This window comes from Alosa sapidissima, chromosome 10 (assembly GCF_018492685.1).
Source record: "Alosa sapidissima isolate fAloSap1 chromosome 10, fAloSap1.pri, whole genome shotgun sequence".
NCBI lineage: Eukaryota > Metazoa > Chordata > Actinopteri > Clupeiformes > Clupeidae > Alosa > Alosa sapidissima.
In genome coordinates, this window is record NC_055966.1 from 9,957,366 (window position 1) to 9,983,650 (window position 26,285).

At 42.2% G+C, this 26,285-nt stretch overlaps 2 protein-coding genes across 2 annotated transcripts; one reads left to right on the forward strand and one right to left on the reverse strand.

Annotated features, from left to right (window-relative positions):
* The first annotated feature begins 553 nt into the window (after window positions 1–553).
* LOC121720696 (serum paraoxonase/arylesterase 2-like) lies at window positions 554–6,600 on the forward strand. Its single transcript, XM_042107050.1, has 9 exons — window positions 554–708; window positions 1,031–1,101; window positions 1,320–1,375; window positions 2,223–2,385; window positions 2,664–2,790; window positions 3,250–3,456; window positions 5,637–5,718; window positions 5,851–5,979; window positions 6,202–6,600. Exons 1-9 carry the CDS (start codon window positions 632–634, stop codon window positions 6,361–6,363), a joined length of 1,074 nt encoding a protein of 357 aa, XP_041962984.1. The 5' UTR covers window positions 554–631; the 3' UTR covers window positions 6,364–6,600.
* Window positions 6,601–7,690: 1,090 nt separating this feature from the next.
* LOC121720697 (engulfment and cell motility protein 1-like) lies at window positions 7,691–18,324 on the reverse strand. Its single transcript, XM_042107051.1, has 8 exons — window positions 17,991–18,324; window positions 17,535–17,596; window positions 14,695–14,834; window positions 11,662–11,774; window positions 10,578–10,685; window positions 10,137–10,219; window positions 8,910–8,987; window positions 7,691–8,381 (listed from the first exon to the last, which is right to left on the reverse strand). Exons 3-8 carry the CDS (start codon window positions 14,826–14,828, stop codon window positions 8,172–8,174), a joined length of 726 nt encoding a protein of 241 aa, XP_041962985.1. The 5' UTR covers window positions 14,829–14,834; window positions 17,535–17,596; window positions 17,991–18,324; the 3' UTR covers window positions 7,691–8,171.
* Between the last annotated feature and the right edge of the window lie 7,961 nt (window positions 18,325–26,285).

The following is a 26,285-nucleotide window of genomic DNA, read 5'->3' on the forward strand; positions in this document are numbered from 1 at the left end:
ACAACGAATCATCCTCAATCTATTCAGGAAGTAGATAGTAGAAAAAAAAAAAAAAAAACTTTGACAATCCCAATATGACCGCTTCGCTAGCGGCGGTCATAATAAACGCTCTACTGGAGTAGAGGGGCTTGACCATGTGAGGGTGCCACAGACAGACAGAGACAGATTTTGTGCTTTATAGATACTAGATGTCATCACAGTATTTTGAAAATACAAAAAATCCACAACACTCAGTGACACTTTGTATCACAAGTATTTTGATACAAAATACGAAGGCATTTTCATCATCTCAATAAAATACTAATTACAAAATAGTATTTTGGATTTAAAATATTTACTTTAAATACATGTATTAGAAATACTGCCCATCCCTGGAGCTACTTTTTGTGGTTTTAAAAGAAATATCTGCCATACATTTATTCATGTGAAATAAATAGATATTTTCAAAGAATCATTAACATCTGAATGAAGTGTGTTGTCCTGCTTGTATATCTGTATACTTTAATATGCACTGAAAAGCAGTGCAGATTTCGGGCTGACAGGTTAGGGATGGTCCGATGACTCCGATCATTGGCAAATAGTTAACCTATGACCTAATAGGCAAGCCTGCCATGGTATTTTCTGTGCAATCATGGGGAGATGTCTCGTTTGGTCTGTAGTTATTCTGGCATGTGCAGTGTTTGTTGGATTGCGACTGAATGCTCTAAAGTGTGTAACCATAGTTAACTATCTCTATTGTATTTCTGTCTGTTGTATTTCTGTCTATCGTTGTTTGTTTTGAATTGTGTTAGGCTACGGCAGAATGAGTACGCAACGTAGCCTATGTCTGTGTGACAGCCACGGAAGGAAGTAGCCTAGGTTGTGCAAGTATAGGACAAAGCTCAGCTCATAGGTTGACAAAGTTAAAAAAGATTTTAAAATGTATAGGCCAAGCCTACCTATTCCATAGCCTTAAAACGCGTTGCAGATCAAAAGGCTAATGGAAAATAATCAATTACGAGTTATGACCGGAGTTTATTTTTCCTTGCAGTCACTTATCACTTGCAAGTCGTGAACTCAAACGAAACCACCTGCACAAGTGTCATCCGATTAAGGGCATAGGTAAGTGTGCGGTAGGTATTTGAACAACTGCTCTTGAATTCTACTTGATGAAGTAGTAAGTAGGCTATTAAGACGGGTAGGTTCTTAGGAATTGCCTGAAGTGGGGTGTAGCGTAACCTAGCTATTTTGGGCAGTTGATCATGTGAACACCATATTTTATTAGTGAGATAACTTTGTTGGAGGTTGTCTCAATACTGTAGTCTATTTTTGTGTTGCAGAATTTGGAGCAGAAGACATCACTATCCTTAGAGACGGACTAGCCATTCTCAGCACAGTATGTCAAAACATAGGCTAATTGCCATATAATGCTTTCTTTATTTTTACCCAATGCATAATCTAATTATTTGCAGTCTAAAATGCTAAAACCACAACACTTACTGAGCTGCGTCCACAAAGACGCACCTTGGTCTTTCAGTGTCCTGAAAATCGCTGACACAAAATTACTGAAGAAAAAAAAATCCGGAAGAAACAAAACTCTTAACTGACTAAATGTATATAATTGACTAAACCTATATCGCGGCGGTCATAATAAATAAAAATTTAGCCTACAACTGTCCCCAAGTTTTCACTGGCAGAGAAATGGCCATTAATTGACTGACAGGCACTACTGTATAACTGCCGTCAGGCGCTATAACTGCCATACATGGGATATGACGGGGCCTGACAAATAGCCTTTTAGTTATTTTCAAAAATGCATTTTATTCTAGAGTAAAAACATCCCTAGAGATGGCACAATAGGCATTCCTCATTTCCTCATATATAATATTGCCTCCATATGACTCAATGTTAAGATTCAAGAATAAGGATAGCCCCCCCAGGATTTTCAAGTGAAAATGTGCATTTCTGGTAGAATTTCCCTCAAAACGTTGCAAAGATAGGCCTTCTGCATAATTCGTAGTGTATTCCATTAGGCTATTTGCTTTGTAGCCTATCATATTTATTTTCTTATTTAGCCTATTTATCTCTCTTCTTTCACTGTACTCACCAGCAAAGACATGTCACTCATCATAAGCCAATCAGCGTGGTCACTGCGGGCAAGCTTGCGCATGTTGAAAAGCAGTGATAAGCAATAATGACATGCCCTCTTACAGCAACATAACTACACTCTGCCTGTGCCTTAGGGGTTAAAGTATCCGGGTATGCCATCTTATTCTGATGACCCTGGGAAGATTTATACCCTGGATCTCCTGGATCCTGACCTGACACCTGTGCCTCTTCACATTGAAGGAGAATTGGACCAGAAATCTTTCAACCCACATGGCATCAGTGTGTTCACCGATGAGGGTACGGAGTGTGTTCTGTTGTTCCCCGCAAGGATTGCATGAAAGACTGACTGGTCATCAGGGGTTGCTCAGCGTATAAAAGATTTGGGACATGTAGGAAAGCATCCTCTATATTTATGTGGTCATACTCGAACAAAAACTTCAATTCAAACCAAATTGCTTTGCATGTAATAACATAATGTCTATTTTGCCTCATTACCTTTAAAGTTGATGATGCTATAGTTAATAGTATTGTATTAACCTTTACAATCATTCCCTGATATCTGACATTTCATTTAGATGGATCAATTTACTTGTTTGTTGTGAATCATCCGCACCATAAAAGCCAGATTGAGATCTTTCAACTCTTTGAGGAGAAGAAGTCCATTGTGCACATCAAGACCATTAAGCACAATCTGCTCCATAAGTATGTTGAACAAAATCTGCTCCATAAGTATGTGTTAAGCGCAATCTGCTCCATAAGTATGTTAAGCACAATCTGCTCCATAAGTATGTGTTAAGCACAATCTGCTCCATAAGTATGTTAAACACAATCTGCTCCATAGGTATGTGTTAAGCACAATCTGCTCCATAAGTATGTTAAGCACAATCTGCTCCATAAGTATGTGTTAAGCACAATCTGCTCCATAAGTATGTTGAACACAATCTGCTCCATAAGTATGTGTTAAGCACAATCTGCTCCATAAGTATGTTGAACACAATCTGCTCCATAAGTATGTGTTAAGCACAATCTGCTCCATAAGTATGTTGAACACAATCTGCTCCATAAGTATGTGTTGCTCAAATGAATAAAGACTGTAGTTGTGTTGCCCTTATTACTGTGCATGAGTCACATATTTTACATTCTCTCCTTTTCCTGTTACAGTGTAAATGATATTGTTGCCGTTGGAGTGGATAGATTCTATGCCACCAATGATCGCTACTTTCAGCATGACTATGAGGGCCTGAATATGCTGGTGACCATCCTGGGTCTGGCGTGGTGTAATGTTGTGTATTACAGTCCAGATGAGGTGAAGGTCGTGGCCAAGGACATCTCTTCAGCCAACGGCATCAACATTTCCCCAGATCACAGGTTAGTTCTAACAGCTGACAATATAAACAATTGTGTTATTGTTATTTGGATTCCCTGTGCTGATGGTGTCTGTGATGTTTATCTTTATACTTTATATATCTGTGATGTTTATCTTTATACTATATATATCTTTATATCTTTATAATTTGACTTGTGGACTTGATATAATGTCATGAATGGTATCAATGCATGAATAACATTTATTATAATGTATATAGGGATTGCCCCCCCCCCCCCCCCCCCCCCGGTCATCTACTTCCTGAATTTGGTCAACTATTCCCGAAACCCAGGGGGCACATGAAACTTGGTGCGCATGTAGCCACACTAGTCTAGACTTTAAGGGAAAATGTTTTTGTTTGGTCCCCGGGGGACACTCGTCCCCCCTGCCTCCCCTGCGCTGGGCCCCCCGAAACCCAGAAAATGCAGTTTTTCCTAAACCTTGCATTTCAACAAAGGTGTTTCAAGGAAGAGCATGGTTTAGGTTTAGCCTACAACTGAACGTATGCAAAAAACTGCAGTTATTTTTGTAAGGGGATATGTACAGCAAGTATCTAAAGCAAACAGCCCAGACCCAAAAATGGGCATTTAGCTGTGAAGGTCCTTTATGGGGGAAAAACACTATATTTGGTAACTTCCGTAGACACCCAAAATGGGGTGGGATGATTGTATTGGGAGCACTGAGGTGTCAGATAATATATATATATATATATATATATATATATATATATATATATATATATATATATATATATATATATATATATATATATATATATATATATATATATATATATATATATATATATATATAAAATGGTTACATTTTGGTCCTCAGAGTTAAGGTAGAAGGGCCCCTTAGCAGGATTTTGCCTAGGGCCCCATGGAGGTCTGAACCGGCACTGGCTGTCCATCCGGTCTGCATGAGAAACTAAATAAATCACACACCGATCACGGCCAAGATTGTCCTATTTTGCCACCGGACTAAGTGGGCTAACCTATATCCTGATCTGATAATGTTTGTTGACCTAGTAGACTATTTTTTTCCCTGTGTTACCGGGAGTGTCAGAGCCATCAGCTTTCTCAACTGCTCTGGGCAGTGAAATGCCATCAGCCAAATTATAAGTATAAGTATATATATACTCTTTTGATCCTGTGAGGGAAATTTGGTCTCTGCATTTATCCCAATCCGTGAATTAGTAAAACACACTCAGCACACAGTGAACACACAGTGAGGTGAAGCACACACTAATCCCGGCGCAGTGAGCTGCCTGCAACAACAGCGGCACTCGGGGAGCAGTGAGGGGTTAGGTGCCTTGCTCAAGGGCACTTCAGCCGTGCCTACAGGTCGGGGTTCGAACCGGCAAGTCTCAGGTTACAGGTCCGAAGCGCTAACCGGTAGGCCACGGCTGCCCCTAAATTATTACTTATCCTTACAGTGGACGCCGCAAAATGTAAAATAACTGCCTCTATTTTTCTTTCCACTCTGCTGTTTTTGTAATGTAGTTTTGTAATGCAGATTAAACATTGTTTTATTTAAATATTAAGTCTCATTGTGATTAAAGGAAAATGATGACATACTGTAACTGACATCCACTCAAGCACTGCTTTCAGGCATCCACACAGCTCATGCTCATATGCCTCACTAGTCAAGGCGCTTTACCAACTTTAGGGTCACAGTGGTGCCTTCTGTGTTAATACAATTCAAACCCATCATTCAATCTCACTTCTTCTCTGAGACAACACACAATACTTTAAAGGTGTTTGGGCGCATGCGTATATCATAAAATATTTCCAGACAGAAAGATTGAACATCTTTTAATCTGTATTTATAAAAAATATACTGTAGATTAGATTGATATGTTAAAATTATGATTGATAGTCCAATAATGCCGTTATTAAATGAAGAGTAAATGATGACTTGTTCAGGACTTGAAAAAGATTGGGACTTCGACTCGACTCGCCCTTCTACTGTATGTCTTTACTTGGGACTTGACTTGGACTTGACTGCTAAGACTTGGGACTTACTTGTTACTTGCCAAACAGTGACTTGGTCCCACCTCTGGTTATATGTATTCATAGTAAATACACATCATAGCAAAACATCTAAACTCAGTTTGAATACGGAGGGTGCATTGATTGACTATTATATCAGTCAACTGTTTTTACACTGCATGTTGCAGGTACCTGTATGTGTCTGATATTCTTGACCATGAAATTGATGTCCTGGAGATTCAGAAAAGAGATTTCTTGGTCTTTGTCAAGGTAAGAAAGCTCTAAGAGGCTGTCTATGAAAATGGAAACACCCTCCCAACATCCTTAAATGTAGTAGTTACTGTTGTGCAATGTTGAACACAAATGTTGTTATCCCCCCCCCCCCCCCCCAAAAAAATGCAGTCCATCAATGTGGATTCACTTTGCGACAACATTGAAGTGGATCTTGACACTGGCGACCTATGGCTGGGGTGTCACCCAAACGGAGCAAAAATTGCCTTGGATAATCCCAACGATCCACCTGGATCTGAAGTAAGTATTGTGTGTGTGTGTGTTCACTTAATAGTAGTAGTTATAATAATACATATAATATCATTAAGATGTGGATTGATGGGAACATCTCAATTACATAATCATATCAAAGATTGCTGTTGAGGAAACTGAAGTAAAATATTGAGACATGATTACATATTCCACATGTCCCAGGTGATCAGTAAAATATTGAGACATCATTACATATTCCACATGTCCCAGGTGATCAGGATTAAGAACATTCACTCTGACCAGCCAATTGTAAGCCAGGAATATGAAGATGATGGGAATGTTGTCATCGGGTCTTCTGTGGCGGCCAGATATGAAGGCAAACTTCTCATTGGGACCGTTTATCAACGAGCCCTCTGCTGTGACCTTAGATAGTTTCTATGGTTTTTGAGATCTTTTGAATCTGCTAGCACATTTTTAATACTTGAGAATGCAATTATAGTGACAAAATGAAGGAATGTCATGTCCCCTTGTTGTTGAAGTTCATTGTTGTCATTCTGTTTTCTCATATGGCCACTAGAGGGCAGTCACTCCATTTAACTTTAAAACGTATGTGCAGTAAACCAGAGTAGTTCTAAGGTGTACTTACCAAATAAAGTTGTAATTATTACATGTTATGTTGTTTTGGATTTACCTACAGTTCATTTCATAACCGTAGAGTCTCAGCGTACATGTTTTGTTGCAGCCAAACATCCTGTGTTCTGTCAAGATTTTCCAACTACAAAAGCATTCCTTTAAAATATTTGGCCCACCCTCAAGCAGTTGCTGCTACTGGAAGAAACTGGAATCCATGCATTTCCACTGAATTATTTTTGGAATCTGATCCTTTATCATACCTGTTCATTCTTACTCGTCGCTCGACTTATCGTGACTAAATTCAAGATGGCTGCAAACGCTAAACTTCGTGAAGATACTGTCTGCATAAATCGTCTTGTAAGTAAACTACCAGTGCTTTTTCAAAGTTCTCAATGTCTCGTTTTAAATGTCAGGGCCCTCGGAAGTCTACCAATGAAGTGTGGAGATACATTGAGCCTCGTAAATGGTGTAAAACAGTGATTTATTTGCATGGCTAGCCCGATGCCGAAGCACCACCATTGAAAAAGCTGTTGGTAGCATCGGCTACCTAGCGCCAGATTTTGGAGTGCAGGGGACAAGCCGAGATGGGCTATGAGACATACGTTCACACACGGTATCATGTTTCAACACACTTTAGGTCAATATCACACCGGAATTCTCCTTTAAACCAGTAGGTAACTGTCATGGGTAAACCTATGTTCTATTGTTATTCCAGACAAGTTGAGGCAGAGCCTGCTCGGCTGTAAGACGTTGAGTGGGTGGTTCACAATATGCAAAGTAATGCTCTGTGATGTAGATCTCCACAACCAGTGTCCACAGGCTGTCAAATGTGTTCTGATAATGTCTCTGTCAGCTGTGGCCTCAATGAGGGCAAACTGATTTAGGAATCAGGACATATTCAGGACGAGGAGACAAGTGAAGCACTGGGAATGTAAACAGACATGCCCAGGCAACACGCAGACACACACACGCGCAAAGACACACAGACACAGACACACACACACACAATGGGGATTGGGGGCTTCACTGGTGGAAAGATATATTCTGGACATATTCTCTGTAGACAATTTCTAAATCATCACAAAAAAAGTTGTTAGGTGAAACTGAGAACAAATAAGACATTACATAACAGCTGTCTGGTTTTTAATTAAATTAAGTGTCAGAAAAGTACAGAATTGTGTTGGAATACTTATTACATGGTGTCTTGTGAAATGTAACTAATTTGCTGAATGTCTCTGCAATTGCAAAGCGTTGGCCTCACTCTGTCCCTGCTCATCAGTCCAGACCGGCGTCTTCACTCTGCACTTGAGCTGTGTGGATTCAGCCTTGGGGACTACACTCGGCCGTCACAGAACACTTTGTCCAATTACTATCAGAGAAACAAGGACAGGGCAGCCGGGATGGAATCCCAGCAGGAGAAATTGTGTCAAAGTGGTCCAGGGGTTTAAACGGAACAGCGAGACGCCTCGGGCACGTCTCCACCGCACTTATCACAACAGCCTTGCAGAGGAGATAAGAGTGTTTCCTACAGGACTCCTCAATGACAAACCTACGGAGGGAGTGCAAGGAGAAGAGGAGGGGGGGCAGTTTGGGGGTCTCCCCTGTCTTTAAGTCTGCTGGCTGTAATCGTAGACAAAGTCATAGGTACTCGGCTCCTTCGGAACCGGCGGAGGGGCGTCTGGTATCTGGATGCTCTCGAGGTCCAGAAGGCGAAGCTTCATCTCCATGGAGATGAGGGTTTCCATGTCAGATTTGGTGAGCTCGCTAGTCATCTCTTTACCCAGTAGGGCATTCAGGCCATCAGTCCAAATGCAGTACTGTAGGAACAATATTTTATAAGACATAAATGTGTGCCTTTAAAATATACAAAGCAAAATACAAAGATACCTCTCATTACATTTGAGTACAAATCTAATGCAGGGAGCAGTAACAATACTCAAGATGTTCTTTTCAGCCAAATCATGTGTACAACAATTATTATTAAGAAGGCAAAATAATTGTGGTGTTAGTAGTACCCCCAAACACCTGTTTAGATAGATACTTTATTGATCCCCAAGGGGAAATTCAAGACGGGACAATGGTCCTTCTCTGGCCAAGGGAGCTGTCCCTGTGCCTGAACAGCATCTCGTCTGTTATTTTTATGTAAGTCATTAAAAACGGATAGGGTCTGCACACTAGATATTGCTCCTGAAAACATTTAATGTTTTACTACCTAGCATGTGACGTTTCTTGTTGACTTTTCCATTCTTTTGTAATTCCGCATTAGGTATCTGTATTTATAAACATGCCCACTCCCTCCTTTTCTCTCTCTCCCTCACACACACACACACACACACACCTCTCACCTCATGTTTGTCTGGTGCCACAAAGTTCAGGCTGGCCTCTGAGTCATAGAGGACGGAGAACGCCAGCTCCTGCACCTCCTGAAACCCGATGAAACACTTGCATCAGCCCCTGACTTGCACTGCACCCATCCAACAACAGCAACTGCTCACAATGCATCCGTCAACCCCCTGGTTTCCATTTGCACATCTCTTCTTGAGTTTATGCAACGCGCCAGATGGTCTATCTGTCACAATCTCACCTGTCCTCTGCCAGCTCCCGCTGGGAAAGTGGGGCAAGATGTTACAAAAACAAGGACATTGATGTGTGGCTGGCGCTACAGAGTAACCAGTCATATCAGCTCCTGGCTTGTGGAAATGTTTACGGTTTCTGTTTGGTTTTCCGAATGGGATTGTTTAAATTTAAAGAAGAGAAATCATGGTAGAAGCCGTAGCACAGAGTGCTGGCGTCCCCTAGTATGGGCTCAGTGCTCATAGAGACCAGGGGTCGAGTCCAGCCTGAGGCCATTTCCCAAACCCACTCCCCATCTCTCTTTCCCACCCATTTCCCCACTGTCCTGTTAAAAAGCCCAAACATATAAAAAAACAATAACAACAATCATGAGCTGTAAGTGAGATTTCCAGCCGGATTCTGGGGCATCACTCATGACTGGGCCGCTATCATTACGGCTAGGCGAGCTAATCTGGCTAATGATTTAAGCGCCTGCTGCTTGCTTACTAGTGAGCCGTGATACCCAGCTGGGGCTCTCTCTGTCTCTGTTTGGGGTGTGAGCTCTGAGTCATGCGCACAGCTTGGGGCCCACGGCTCCGGTCAAGCGAGCTGCCGCCAGGAGAAGCTGCAACCTAACCCGCTCCTCTCCACATCAGAGGTCAGAGTGAGGACACCTCAGCAGCACGCTTACGGCGCAGGATTCCTGTTTGTATATTAGGCTACTTATATGGGTCGCCAAGTCAACTTACTTCAATTATATATAGCACATTCAATTTATTTATTTATAACATTCTTGTTTGTGATGTATTTATACAATTGAGCAGGATGTAGCAGGCAAAGGTGTAGTAGCCTGAAGTAGCAAGCAAATAACAAACTGATACAAATGGATTTGGATGCCACTGGATGCCAATTAGTGGATGCCAATGGGAAACAAAATGCACATACATACAGTATGTTCAAGCAATGAATGAGCGAAAGTAAAGTAAGTTGTGGTAGGCTAAAAAAAAGAGATGGCTCACCTTGTTTTGCTTGAGCGCTCCTTTCTCCTTCATGTGCGGACAATCCTTGCCCGTGAGCACAGCCTTGATATCGGAAATGTTCACTGCAGATAGGACCGGGCGGGATCAAAGAATACAAATGACCGTGTTACATTTAATAAACGACAACAGGAACAGTGATTAATGATCTGATTATTAATGCGACCGCTTGAATCAGTCATTATTTGTCGAGCAGCCAGGTGCATGGTGTTCACATATACAAACTGGGCTCATTCTCTGCAGGACATACATTATTGGCAGTATTGTCAAACCTTGATTTAATGATGGACTTTTCATTGCCAAATCCGGTAGGCACAAAAAACGCTTTTAGCAACCAGAATTGACAGATTAAATTCGCAATCAATCATTGTTTCCACTCCCCCTGTTCCAAGGTTGATATGTGGAATTGGCAGAAGTGCTTACATTTCTCCTGCAGGGAATCGTGGGCTACTTGTGCCTGTGTGTTCTCATCCACATCGCCGTAGTGGAGAACCTTGTGGTTCGGAGACAGGCGACAGTACCAGAACTTGTCTGCAGAAAAACAGAGTAGTGAGTTACTGCTTCTCCAATGTTTTGTTTTCTTTTGTGTGTGTGTGTGTGTGTGTGTGCAAGAATAATCCCTCATAGCAATATTCATAGCAGTAATACAGTGTGTGTGTGTGTGTACGTGTGTACGTGTGTGTGTGTGTGCGCGCGTGTGTGTGTCATCAAATCTGACTCATCATGGCAAAAGCTCAAAAAAGGGGTCAGGTTTCCCAGCTGCCATACCGTCCCTTTATCCTCTGAATCAGTTGATAAGACTAGCTGGCCTCCATCATACACATGCTACCATCCACCACCATCATGGTAAATGAAGGAAATCTATGAAAACATATTGTAGTCACCTGAGCTAGCTGATTAAACCTCTGTCCAGTCACATCAGAGGATTCCCTTTACACATTTTGGTGAATGGAAAAAGTGTTCTGTATACACTCACATAGACAGAGCATGCTTGAAAAATGCTCATCCTTGTGAAGAGAAATTTCCACTCTCATCCAGAACTATGATATCCGCTGCAATGACTATGAATGATACAAAATGGATTTATGGTGGCAGGGTGACGCCAGGTCTAAATACCTAATCCTGCCCTGTCCTACATACAGGAAGCTAAAAGAAACAGTACAACAAAAGCAAATGTCGCTTCCCTCGGTTGCCCACAAAGAGAGGTTAAGCATTAGTGTCATGGCTATTACTTGGCTGTAGAAACAGATTATCCTCCCCAGGTCACTACTTATAATCCACCATCTTCAAAATCTTTTGTAAATAAGTTGACGTTTGATAAGTTTTTACGGTTGATTCAAAAATACAATATCACAGCATCTACTCATCTCAACCGTAACTCCATAAATCTTGATAATACTATGCTTCTTTAAGTCTTGGGATTAGTGTTTATTTGGAGCCACAGTAGGGCCTTTTAGATTTCATAGGGCCACATTAGTTTGTACGCTACTCTGAGTGAGCGTCCTACCCTGTCTCCTCCTCGCACTGATCTTGCGGAAACAGGTGCCCTCGCATAGACGGTGCAGCCGCTGCTGTTTGATCAGCTCAGTCACCTCCGGCTGGATTCTCTCCCGCAGCTCCCTGTAATAAAAAAAAAAAAACCACACACGCACACAAACATGCACATAGACACACACCACACACACATGCACAGACACACACACGGATCACCTCTACTGACGCAAGCTGCCACACGGTTTGGGCCCTTACTGCCCTCATATAAACCATCTAGAAGTCTGATTGTGTAACATGAGGTAGCAAGCTGACGATGAATGAAATTGGATGGGGGTAATGATGGCAATCATACTAAAAGGGAAAGTTGGCAATGGCTGTTTTTCTTAATGATGTTTCCACTATAGAACGCAAATTAAAGAGGTGAAATGAAACTGGGAGCAGCAGGCATCACTTCTCTTCTCTGCTATGAGGAACAGTTTGTGTTGGGCTCTTTCACTTTACACTAATAGGGGACCCTATTAAGGGAATGAATGGAAATATGTTATGATTAAAAAGCCTACCGGTAAATGCAATGAACCGTCAATCAATGCACCCCAGCACAGAATAGCACTACTATTGGATAGTGAGGAAAAATAGAATTTAAGGCTAGATTAATAGTAAAGGTCACATTGGATTCAGATTAATATGGAAAGAAAATTAGGCAGTAAAAAACTATTCCGTCAACATTCATACTGTACGTGGCTCCCTTTCAGATCTCAATCTGTTCCATGATGCTGCCCATTAGAGCCGTCAGACTGGAAATGTATCTACTATAAATCACACTTCCTTCCAGAGGTGCAAACAGAGAGGAATTATGAACGGAGCTCATGGAGATTTGACAAGATGTCCAGTTCAATGAACACTCAGGGACATGTTCCCACTGGAGCAATAAGTGAGGGTGGAATGTTTGGAGATAAATAAATACACATCGCGCGCAGGATATTATTAACACACCATATGCACACATCTCATCAGAACAAACCCTGTTATCGCTGTGGGCAGATATGGACCATGTATAAAAATTCAACCCAAAGCAATATCAACCTGCGCAAAAATTTTAATATTTGAGAGTAAAGCCATAAAGCCAGGGATGTGACAGTAGCTTCCACGGTTCAGGGAATGAAAAATGAATACGTTTATAAGATATTCTTAGCACATGGGGCAGATGTACAAAGACAGCGTGAATACAGACCTTTTCTGGCCACAAAAAGCTGTGCCTTGCCATTTTATTTAGAAATGTACTAAACTTTTACTTCGTCAGATAAACATTGCTCATCACTGCCCGTCACCCCTCTGTGACATAATTTGTGGTGTGCACACTGAACCGTATAAAACAATCCCAAACTTAGTTGAATGGAGTCAAACGATGACCACATTAACAAAAATCAAAGGTTTAGGGACCATGAAATTATACAATATATGATAATAAGATGTCAACAAACAAACAAAAAGTATTTCTTATCTACTTAAAAATATACTATAGATATTGATCCATGCCTTTATTTCATCCCGCCTGGACTACTGTAACTTCCTTTATTTTGGTGTCACCCAGTCCACTCTATCCCGACTTCAGATGGTGCAAAATGCAGCTGCAAGGCTGCTCACCAAGTCTAAAAAGACACAACATATTTCTCCAGTTTTGAAATCTCTGCAATGGCTACCAGTGAAATTTAATTTAGAGTAGATTACAAAATTCTTCTTTTTGTCTTTAAAGCTTTAAATGGACAAGCACTCCAATACCTAAGTGAGCTTGTACACTTTCACTGCCCTCCCAGAACTCTGAGGTCATCAGATAAACAACTGCTCTCAGTACCTCAGAGTCGTCTAAAAAATAAAGGTGACCGTGCTTTTTCAGTAGCTGGGCCCAAGTTGTGGAACAACCTCCCTTTTCACATTAGATCTACACCAACTATTGGTGCTTTTAAAGCCAAGTTAAAAGAACATATGCTATTAATGGCTTTTAAATGAATTGTGGAATGTAATTATAGGCTATATATATGTAGATATTATTTTAGTTCTATTTTCCTGTTGTGTTTTTTTTTGTGTGTGTCTTGATTCATTTTGTCTTATATTATCTATTTATTTATCTGTTTTATTTTTTTGAGCACTTTGGTCAACCACAGGTTGTTTTAAATTGTGCTATATAAATAAACTTGACTATGACTATACTCTAACTATTTGTACAGCTCTAGGCTATAAAAGCTGCTGATGACATGATTCAAAGAAGCAGAGCTGGTGGTCTTAATACTGGTTCTGTTGTTTCTGAAAGCTTGTCCCATTGATGCATTTAACCGCAATCTGGATTACACCTGCTTTTAAAAGGTGGAACATTTTCAATCTGGATTTCCTACTTTTAAAAGGTGGAACATTTTCACCGCAAAACAGACATGCACTGTTTTCAACATATGCCAGAGTACCTACTCAATCACTCTCGTGACTTTTCTCATATTTTTGCCCTACTTTACCCTTGATCTTCCAGGGGTACACAGTGAGAAAAGCGTAGCTGGCCTGACACCGCTCCTGTGCCTGCCAATATGCGTTTTCACTCATGTGTGGTCTGTGTGTACATACAATGTCATGTTTTAAGGCGCAAACAAAGCATTAAACAGCATGAAACAATTGATGAGTCTACTGTTTTAGGTTGCCTTCACACTGGGTCGGTTTAACTGGACCGTATCTGAGTGCCCCCGTATCCCCGTATCCCCCCCTTGCCCTGACCCAGCTGGTCTCCGTTCTCATTACATTTTTGTTTGCTGACCCGAGTTTATTTCCTGGTTTTGGAGCAGATAACATTCAAACTGCACTGGAGTTCTAACAGACCCCAGACCAAAAGGAAAATGAAGAATCACGGCACACTGGGGGAGATTTCTTTGCTGGTTTATTTTTATTTATTTATTTATTTATTTTTTAGTGAACAACGCGTTTCTAGTGGACTCTGGTCTGGACCAAACGGTCTAGTGTGAACGCAACCCTTAGTGCAAAGTGTTGTGCTCTGCAGTTTGCTTACGTGAGGGGCCGGGACGGATGGTCATCTGAGTTGGTTCTCTCGGACTTCAGGGAGGGGCGATGACCACCCCCGAGACGCTCTTCTGCGGTGGGCTGGACGCTGGTGGCTTGCATGGTCTCTTCTCTCTTCACCATCAGCACCTGTGGAAAGGTATTCAGATGCCTTACTGTTAAAGATACTCCCAGACAATCTGAGGGGATAACAGCTTCAGGTGTAAACTGTGATACATTGTAAGTGCCTCTATTGTGTCTAAATGTATTATATCCTCTATGCTGTTGAGTAAGGTACACCATGCAATAACTATCCACATTGTCTCGACAGAAACCGTTAAATACATTGCATCCAAAAGATGGGGGGGGGGGGGTTTGGGGGATAATGTCATTATTTCTGTCAAATGTATTTTCTGTATAATACTCTTTACTTCACAGAACAAACAGTGGTGACCCAGATCTCAGGAACTTCCGAACATTCGCTGGGGAATACCAGCGCAGAGAGAGAGAAAGAGAGAGGGAGAGAGGGAGAGAGAGAAACCAACCCAGTGGGTGCAGCCAGGGAGGTGCCTGTCTGGGCTACATTTCATGACCTTTGTCAGGCAAGTGGATTGAAAGGGATATTTGGGATTAAGCCACAGGCAGGCCCTGTCAGCCACTGCGATAATGCGCCAGCACCGCTGGATAAACATGCTCAGGGGGGATGAGCCTAGGATGAGCCTGCTGACATTGTTAACACTAGGGTGGGGGCGCTGCCTGGAAGTACCAGAGCAATCACTGTAATGGTCAATAAACAGGGCGTAGTCAAATACACAGTGCTGCTCGGACATGTAATATCACTTGGAACTCCTGTCTTCAAGTCAACGCAACAGAAAAGTACTGATGAAGGGAACATGTTTTTTTTTTCTGGTAGTGCTTAACTGCTTTTGTAAAGTCAACTGGGGCATGATCTTTCTGTCTGTGTGTTCAGGACATGAATCTCATTTCACGGCTTTAATTAACAATAAGATGAACACAAGGTCGTGCTTTTAGTTTAATCACTTGTGAAGGGTGCATTTGCACTGCGCCGAGCTTGTTAATGAGAGCGAAGAAAAGGGCAAAGTCACGTTTTAACGTCGCACGTGTCAATGGGAAAATAACCAGCACCTTCCCATAACCACATAGTGATTCAAGAAATCGAATTCCTTCTTCTAATCTATACACTGTATGCAACTACAGATTATTCAATTTATCCCATCCACGTGTCCCTAATACTATCTCGTCATTCTGACTTCACATCCCCTGAACATATGATGTTTTGTTGCCCTGCAATCTGTCCACCACAGATTGCAGATTGTGAATGAATAAGCCTTCTGGTGTCAGTCATAGTCACACATTTGCAGGGCAAAATAACAATCCTCCTGAGCTAGACGCAGAGTGGCGCCATGTGGTGTGCAGCTAGGAGCAAATGTGAAGTGTTGTTCTGCACCGCACCCCACAGTGTCAGGGTCGGGTCAGAGAGGCGGCCATGCTGAGGTGTAAGTGTGTGTGTGAGTGTGTGTGCATGGGGGGGCTCCTCAGGGGAATGGAAGTGTGTTGAAGTGTGTTGTCTGAGTGTGAGTGTGTGTGTGCTGGGGTTTCGCAGGGGAACCGAGGTGTGTGTGTGTGTGTGTGTGTGTGTGTGTGTGTGTGTGTGTGTGTGCAGGGGGTTTTACGGGGAGCTGAGGTGTGTGTGTGTGTTTGTGTGTGTGCGGGGGGTTTCACGGGGAGATGAGGTGTGTGATGTGTGTGTGTGCGGGGGTTTTGCGAGGGGGAGCTGAGGTGTGTGGTTTGTGTGTGGTGGGTTTTACGGGGAGCTGAGGTGTGTGGTGTAAGGTGAGTGGCTGTTTGAGTTGCCATGCTCAGCTTAGTCATGGCAAACCCAGCTTTAGAAGATAGTGCAGCATCTTTTATGGATGAATCCATCAACATGAGAGTGAAACCATTCGTGGCATAGCAATAGAGTTGTCAAGCAATATCCCCAGAACTCAAATAAAACTAGGTTTTTAAAGAGACCCTTTGTAGCACTCTGTGCAAAACAGTAGGCTCTCATGAACAAAGAAGAACTTTAAGGCCCTTCCCTTTACATTCCCTTGCCCGACTATCTTTGCCCCAACCCACCCCAAACCTAGTGCACTTCAGGCAACATCCTTCCAGCTGAATCCATCTGACTTTCTAACTAAGTACCTGGGGACAGTCTGCCCCCCCCCCTCTGAGAATATGAAATGTCAAGGTAATTGCAATGTGGCCTCTCAGAGAATTTATTGCAAATTCTCTCCTTTCAACTGTGTGCTTCTGCCTGTCTAAACCTATTACACTGATGAAGCCTCCAAATAGCCTCCATACTATTTACCAGCGCTGCTACGTTGTCTTTGTTATTGTTGTTGTTTACACAGACAACTCTTGTCCTTCCATTGATTAGATGTTGTATGCATTCCCATACTTGTCTGGTAAGAGATGATGCACAGTATAGAGAAATGTGAAAGTGTTCAAGTCAATCGATATCGAATATATAATCAATATAATCAATATCGAATATATAATCAATACCGTGCCTAGCATCCCAGACCTAGCATCCTAGCATCCCAGACACAATCCCCGAGGAGTTGCCCAATATGTTTCTGACACAGTGGGAGTTGAGTAGGAGTATTTTTAGCTTGTCAGTGTTGCTTCTTGCCTTCTATTTTCTTGTACTGCATCAGTTAGGGCTTGTGTCAGTATTGCCCTAGCCATCTTTTAAGTCCTGAATACAGTGGAGCGATAAAATTCACTCCCACATAATAAATCTCCTAAAATGCAAAATATGTAATTGGCTCACATAATATGGCTCACCTTATCTCAGTAAGAAGGGGAAAAGTGGCATCCTCATATGAAACCAAACTTCACTTCAGAATCTAAAGGTAAAGCCAAACTCGACAAATATTAAAAAACATCATTCCATTTACACATAATGTTTTACCAAAACCTATGTGTACATTATTGTAATTATCTAACAGATATTATTCCAGTAAAAATTCTTAAATTCAGTTAAATTATCCAAATGTTTCTGCCATTTGTTTTGGTATACATAGGATAGGACTGGAAATACAAAATATCTGCTACATCTCTCCGTTACAATAATGCAAATATGGCACATCTATCATCCAACAACAGACAAATGTTTTAATGAAGCTGTGATCTCATATGATAAAGTCTTTTATTCCAGTCATTCAGTACTGGAGCTACAGAATATTTCCTTTGTTTACACTAAAATACACCCCCCCTCCCAGTCTAGCCTTTTGTACTCACATCTGAGTGTCAAAGCCATGTCTTCCCTCTCCTGTGTGTGGTGAGCAGGAGGAGCAAGCGAGTGTGTTGTCTTCTGAGGCAGTGAGCAAGGCGGCAGATGGTCCCAGAAAAAGAGAAGGAATGAGAATAGAGAGAGAGAGAGAGAAAGGGGGGAAAATAGCGAGTGGAGGGGACGCTGGGCTCACTCATGCGCGAAGGAAAGCATCTCCCCTCTCAGCAGCGCTCCTGAACACACCACTCAGCTCCCTCGGCATAAGCATGCAGCCTTATGCTTCTGTTTATGCCCGTCCGCCGCTCCCATTGGACAGAGGCCTGTGTGCTGGTGACCAATGAGCAGCCAGGAGCGGTCACGTGGGGGCGGGCCGCTGAGGAGAGGAGAGAGGAGAGTGTGTGTGTGTGTGAGGGGGAGGGGGTTGGAGAGGAGCGGAGGAGAGAGTTGGAGTGGAGAGGGGTGGGGGGATGGTGAGGGTGGCGGTGATGAGGAGAGTGAGGGATGATGGCTTAGGGGGTCTGGCTGTCTGCCTAAACACAGGAGCCGTGGCACTCTCTGTCTGCTCACTAAGGGTGTGGAGAGAGGCCGTTTTTTTAATTCTCGTTCCCGTTGGGGCCATCGGACCGCTTGCCACTGTGTCCTCGAGAGCAGAGAAGGGGATGGATGCAGACAAGTGTACACATACATACTCTCTCTCACACACACACACACACACACAAGCATTCAGAAAAAAGGAGAGATAGAATAGGCTATATTATTATACAGACTGGGGAAACAGGTGTAGACACACACAGACACACTCGCACACACTCAACAGGGGGGAAAGCTTGGATGCAGCGTCGCACTCTTTCTGTTGGCGAGACGAGGGCCAGGGGTGCAGTCATTAGAATTCCGTCGCCATGGAAACCAGTTCAACGTGGCCAGGCTCAGATGGGTGGTGGCGGAACTCAAAATCTGCCCTGACGACATGTCACAATGAAATCCCCCCACTTATCGGCCTGCCAGCTGCCAAATCGGACCGTCCTTCCTTGCACACGGTGGCGTGCCTCTTAAGCAGATATGAAAAGAGCATTGTTGAGTCATCTGGAGAATACCTGACAACGGCATTAGCATCAGCTGCAGACAGGTGGAGGGTTTACTAAGAACTGAGATGGTCAAGGTAATGATCAGCCAATGAAAATGTGTCATCAACAGGCTCAATGGTTGATTGCCATTGCACATCTGTATGCAATGACGATTTTATAGAAACCAGCTTAAGTTAAGTTCATTGGCTATCAATTTGTTGATCAGTAAAAAATGAACACAACACACACCAAAATAAAGTATAAGCTTTATTTCAAAACAATAATTGAGCTCTGATTATAACCACCAATAACAGACTCTATAAATGGTGAAATGCTGTATAATGGAACTTTGGAATTGGAAAGATTCTTTGAATCTGTCTTAAGACCATTTTCAGACACTATATGTCCAAGGTAATGCACAGGTGTTTGAAAGGACTTACACTTTTCAGGAGATAACGTCCACATTGCTTGAGACGATGCAATACTTGCAATATTCTGTTTTCATGCACCTCCAGAATTTTCATCTAAGAAGATTGAAACTTCTCTTAAATTCATGTCTCCAAACATGTCTCTCTGTCAACCTCTGAAAAGTATTTTGTGCATTAGTTATGCCTTGGGACATGCAGTTGAAGGGTGCACAGCGGTGATGAATTTAGATCCATCAGGCCTGCAGTATTCTCACCCAGCTCACTTACTTGTGATCAACCTTCTTTCAGGACCAGCAGGGTTTGCAAAGAGTGCAAGCTCAACCTGCAGAACCTCCTGTGATGTGGCATCCTCTAGAACAGGTCCCATAACCCTGGAATGGATCAGAGCTGGGATGCCTCCACAACCTGCAGAACCTCCTGTGATGTGGCATCCTCTAGAACAGGTCCCATAACCCTGGAATGGATCAGAGGTGGGTTGCCTCCACAATGGAGATCAGAATCCTCGTCATGGTGACCCATCTCCTCTGGAATCACGCTGCAGTTCTGTCATCAACGAGGAAATAATCCTATGACAATAACAGGGGCGTCAGGGGTCTCAGTGTTGACCACAAGTGATTCCTGATTCCCACCCCTGTACAGTTTTTGTTTTAAAGGAGCCAAGAGCAGCATGGGGGCCTGGTTGAGCAAATGGAACAGCTTCACATGTCAGGGTGGCGAAACACCATCTTAAGCATGTATCTATTATTCATGTAACATTAGCCTATTAGTGCTAGCAACCAACTCACAGTGGTGTAATGTTAACATTTCTCATAGATATAGGTAACCAAAAACTGAGATAAAATTGACCTTCAGCCAACCTGACACCTGTTCAAATCTACTAAGCCTACTAAAAGTTTGTGCATAACCAATGCACTAAACGTGTTGATACGTATAGAACTTTCTGATGTTGGTATAACCTTCCATCAGAAAGTTTTGCTTTCTATTGCCTCCATGTGCCATATGCTACTAATGTTTAAAACACTTAATACTGAAAGTCTTTCCAATCTATACCTAAGTCTTTTTAGGCAAGTCCCTCCACTCGGTGGCCATATTGCAACGCTTTTTGGGCACTTATCGGGCATCTATTTGGGAAGAAATGCGTGTGCGCAAGGCTTCCCGACACCAACCTTGCTTCAGCGACAAGATCACAACACATGATTGCCACAATGTATTCACATATCAACTTTTTTGGCGCGGAAGAGGCGGGATATGTGAAGACAACTGCCATATTGGCATTACAAACTTAACCCCATGCATTTCTATGGAGGATTTTTTGAGTGCTGTGAAAGTCTCTGTCTATACTGTATACTCTGTCTAACTGATTTCTCAAGCTACCTTACAACACCTACTCTCTCTCCTGTGAGTTTCTCGTCTGAACTATAATAGCTACACCGTGTAGGAGTAACGCTTATGTTAAATACATTGATGTAAAGACTTAAAAAATAAAGACACAGACTATTTACGGAGCTGAATTTATTTGTTTCTTTTAAAAGTCTCCTCGCCATTTTCTGAGAGCCAGGCAGCTTGGTGGACTCTTGAAGAACTGGGCACTCCTGGGTGGCGATGGGGACCGTTTGCTTTGCGCAGCTGAACTTGCTCCAGAACTTTCTCCAGGTGGACTTGGGGGGCTCCTGGATGCCTCCCAGGGAAGTTGGGGTCTCAGGCGCAGTGGAGGTGCCAGGTGTGTTGGCCTCAAAAGTGAATGAGAGTGTCTCCTCATGCACTGTCTGGTTGCCCTCGTTGAAGGGTATCGTTAATGACAGGGACTGAGCGCCTTTAACGTCTGCCTGCTCTGTGAGGCCAAAGGCAGGGTCCTCCACAACAGGTGTCGGGGTGAGGAGACCCTGGGTGGCTTCGGTACGGGCAGCAGTCTGGACAGCCACTACCTCCCTCGACCCAACAAAGGCGTGGGTTAGGTGACTTGAAGTTGGAAGTAGAGCCTTATCACCAGGACTGCTATTCTAAGACCAAGATAGCGGTGTGAACACATCGCGACACTCCGTGTCTCTCCAGATTTTGCGAATTAGTGGTGATATGCTTGTTTATCTCAAGTAAAAAGAGATTAGTATAAGCATAAGTAAGTATATATACTCTTTTGATCCTGTGAGGGAAATTTGGTCTCTGCATTTATCCCAATCCGTGCATTAATGAAACACACAGGTCCTGGTTAGCCAAGCTGCCTGCAACAACAGCGGCGCTCGGGGTTAGGTGCCTTGCTCAAGGGCACTTCGAGATCACAACACATGATTGGCACAATGTATTCAAATGTCAACTTTTGGTTGACATTTGAAGCGGCACCTACTGGTCTCCGGTTACAAGTCCGAAGCGGTAACCAGTAGGCCACGGCTGCCCTAGCATGTACACATCATCTTTATCATTGTAATCCCAGAGATTGCTAAATCAGCACTATGCACCCTGGTGACAACCATCCCCACGGGGTTAGTTCATAATGCTAACATGGCAGTCGTCTACACAAAATCTGCCCCTTCCGCTGCCAAAAGTTGACATTTGAATACATTGTGCCAATCATGTGTTGTGATCTCGCAGCTGGAGCGAGGTTGGTGCATAGACTGCAGGGCTGTAGTCAAGACCACCTTTGTCGAGTCCAAGACAAGTCCAAGACCAGGACTAGTCGAGACCAAGTCAAGACCGAGTCCAAAGAGGTTCGAGTCCAAGACAAGACCGAGTCCAAAAAGGTTCGAGTCCGAGTCAAGACCGAGTCCAGGATAGGAAAAAAAGTCTTGTGCATGACAGTATCAAGACAATCATTTTGGGTTATTATTATTATTATTATCTAAAAGCAAAAACAGTGTGAACACACCCAGGATTTGTAAGTGTAGCCATTCCCCTTCTCCAATATTATTATAGGGCTGTCAAACGATTCAAAATATATATTTTGAAATGAATTAATCTCGATTAACCGCAATTAAAAAGTTCCTAAAGACTAAAGCTTCAACATAAATCACAAAATTAATGAGTAACCACAAAGGTAAAAGTAAAACACTTTTATATTATTTAAATGATAATACTGACACAGTAATTGTGTTTTAAAGTATTCATTTCTTAAGAAATACTACACATATGATGCTGTTTAACTCATTTGTAAATGGTGCACTGTTACTTTAAGCCCATTGTGGCCACGTTCTCATAATGATCTTTTTTTTACCAGCTCCATTGAAATATAGCCTATAGCTAGTCCACAAGCTCTAATATTGTTTGTACCACATGTATTGTACAATATTAACAATGATAAGCATGATATTAAGTTGGTATAAACAGTTTTCATTCCTTTGGAAATAGAAGCATGTAATGACATGATGCTAGCTAGACATTTTCTGTTTGCAATTAAAAGTGAATGATGAGCCTGAGCCAGTCACCTAGCTATCTGAATGGAATGTGTTTCAATCGGCATAATATGTGCTTCATGTAAACAAATTATTGAAGACTTCAAGACTCCCCAGTTCCATTACACAAAGGCAAAGACAACTCTTCATATTTTTGTCCATTTTTCAAATCACAGTGAGTGCAGCCTACATACATGTTTATAACTGGTCAGTAGTGGAAATCGGATAAATCCGCAATCTCCTCTAACCTCGTCTTTGTTGCCTTCCTTTTATAAGTTTCTTATATTAAAAAGGAGATATAAATTATCAACAACGACAAGCCAGCTGGAGCCTGCCAATCGTTTTCTCTCCTTCTCGTGTGCGTTCAGACGCGCTCTTAATTAAATGGAGTAGCATACGTTCAAGTTGGATCTTAATGGAGAGGAGCCGAAAAGTATCATCTTCATGTAACTGTTGCAGTTGGTGCATTTTGACATTGTAAACGTTATCTAACAAGAGTGAAAAGCAGTTTGCAGTAAAGCTACTATTTGGCTAAATGTTGGTTCCTCTTTATCTTCAGCTAACTCCACAGACAGTAAAATAAACTCTCAGGCTTGCGGTTTTAGGTTTTGCGGCTTCCGTTACGTGACATCAGCCCCCCACAAAGGTAAACACTATTGAGTTAATATTTTGTAACGCATTATGTATTTCAAAATGAATCGCGGCGATTAACACGTTAATTTTGATGGCCCTAAAGACACCTGGACTCGGTCGAGACCAAAAGCCATATTTGGCAAGACCAGTGGCCGAGACCGAGACAAGACCAAGTCCAAATACTAGCGAGTCCGAGACCATAGAAAAACGGTCTCGAGTCCGGACTCGAGTCCAAGACCGGACTCGAGTACTACAGCCCTGATACACTGTATAAAATAGGTTGGGGTCATGAAGCCTTGCGTACGTGGAGTTCTACCTGAAATAGATGCCGGTAAGTACCCAAAATGCGTTGCAATATGGCCACCACGTGGAGGAACTCAGTGCTGCTGTTGGCCATTTGGGTACCCAAAGCAAAGCTGCTCTGTGGTGCTCTCACAGTTTATAAATGGTCAGTAGTGGGAACCAGATAACTCCGCAATCTCCTATAGCCTCGTCTTTGTTACCTTCCTGATTTCTCTTTAAGGCTCTTGTGTTATCTGTAACACTCTAACCTGTTAATATGTGCAAATAAACATGACTGGCAGGCTACCAATCAAACAGGCCTTTTCTGAAGCACAAGTGCATGCTCTGGCCATGTCTATTATTTTGCATTTTGCACAGCCTACATCGCGACCCAGAAACTTACAAAAAAAGGTGACTTGGACCGAGGAAAATTCGTATCCATGTCATGTAATTTAATAATGTCTACCTCATGAGTTCTCATTATATTAGCATCTGTTTCCCTCACAACACATGGCTTTTTTTGTGGGTGAATGAACATCAGTGGTTGTCCTGATTCTCACATATGAGAACAGACTGAGGGCCCATTCTATTCTCATCCTGCCTATGTAGAACAATCTTTAACTTATACACTGCTCAACAAATTTTAAGGGAATTCAACAAAAATTTAGAGAACACTTCAATCACAGACTGGATCAGTACTCTGATATTGTTTTGGTGTTGAGGTGAAGCTGTTACAGTATGAGGCGGCTGTTTGATTTTGCAAGAAGAACTGTCAGACTTGTCGGATGTAGTTTGAGAAAGGAGAAAAGGGTGGAAGGTTTCAAAAATGTGTTTAAACAATTGTGAAAAACTGTAAGTGTTCCCTTAATTTTTTAAGCAGTGCAGCCTATAATATGAAACAACCCAGAAATGATTGATGGTGATCCCCGGTCCTAGGATACCCGGTAATAGGGTAGGCCTACTAGCCTACCACTATCAGCACAGCTTCCCTGACCTATACTTTAGTGAGAGAGAGGAGAGGAGGATGTACACAAATCTGCATGTCAGTTTTTTCATTCTACACTGTAAATTATATTCTCTCTCTCTCTCTCTCACACACACACACACACACACGCAATGCTGTTGTGACCTACAGCATAGCTGACACAGGATTGTGGTTAAGAATGCGTAATGTAGCATTGTTGACAGTAAACATCAGGAAGGGTGGCCATCCTGGACATGCACACTCATCAACAGTGTTGGTTTGGGTTGCAAGCATGCACAGGTCAAAAGTGAAGTGATACAAATTGAAGTAACAATTTAAATGACCTGAGATGGTAGTGTGTAGAATGTCTGCCAGACATTTGATGAAGAAGCACTTTGCCTTGCCAAAGTTGTGCTTAATCAGTTAATGTGTTGGTCCTGCTCTTCTCCCCTCCCTTGGTCCAGTACTCCATGCAGCTGGTATACAGGCCCAATTCACCTTCCTGATTGTACTTTTACCTGAAACAAAACACATCAGTTATTTTTTTATGCTCTGCATCTGTACCTGGGTAGCTCAAGATGGTGGTGATGTCTTGTAGTCACTTTCTGTGCTCTTGGTGCCTGGTTAATAAATCATAGGCCAAGAGTGCTGTTAAATATTAATTCAATATTCTAGCTCCTTCAGTCCTGTGGGGCTTTAAATGTCTCATCTCTCCTGAAGATTTCTGTGTTTTTTCGCTCAATAATTCAGCCATCTAACCAAGGGCTTGGTGGTGATCGGTATTACACACACGCAAAAATATCACTCTGCATTGCACAGATTGCCTGTGAGAACTGCTGTAATTGCTTTAAAGGACACAGGAAAATGACACAAAACACATCTCTCCCTCAGGGCATTTTTGTGTTTGTTGTTAAGCGCTTTACAATCAGTAAGCCTCAACATATGTAAGAACAGAATGCTACTATAGCATTGATGTTATCCTCTTTACCGACTGCAGTTAGGTATAAAATATTGGGCAAATACTTCATTGTAATTTCCTTGTATATGCTTCTCTATATTTTATGCCATAACATGTTTTATACAAAAGCTTTTCATCCATCTACTGTGACCAGTATGAGAGTTGATTGCTAGTATAGTAAAACGAGAGAGAAAACACAGTACCACACAATACTGTTGAATAGAAAACACATACTGTAAATTCTACTTGCTTGTCTATATTTACATGCAAAGCACACATATTCTAATGTTTCATGTGAGCATTCAGCTAGTGTCTCATTCAGCAATCACTCTTTGCTCACCAGCTTGGAATCAAATGAGGTCTTGAGGGATTTTCTTTTTTTTTGCAGTAGCAGATTGCCTCAACATCACAACTCAAAGTTATGTAACTCCGATTACTTCTGGTCACTGCATCCATGTATCAGAATCACATCTAACATCAGGGCTGTATGTTAACTACAGAGGCTGATAGTTTTGTAGCACAATCTACAAAATGTCTAGCATCGGTACGTAGTTACAACCACCTCATCTGGCTACACTAGAAAACATTTTA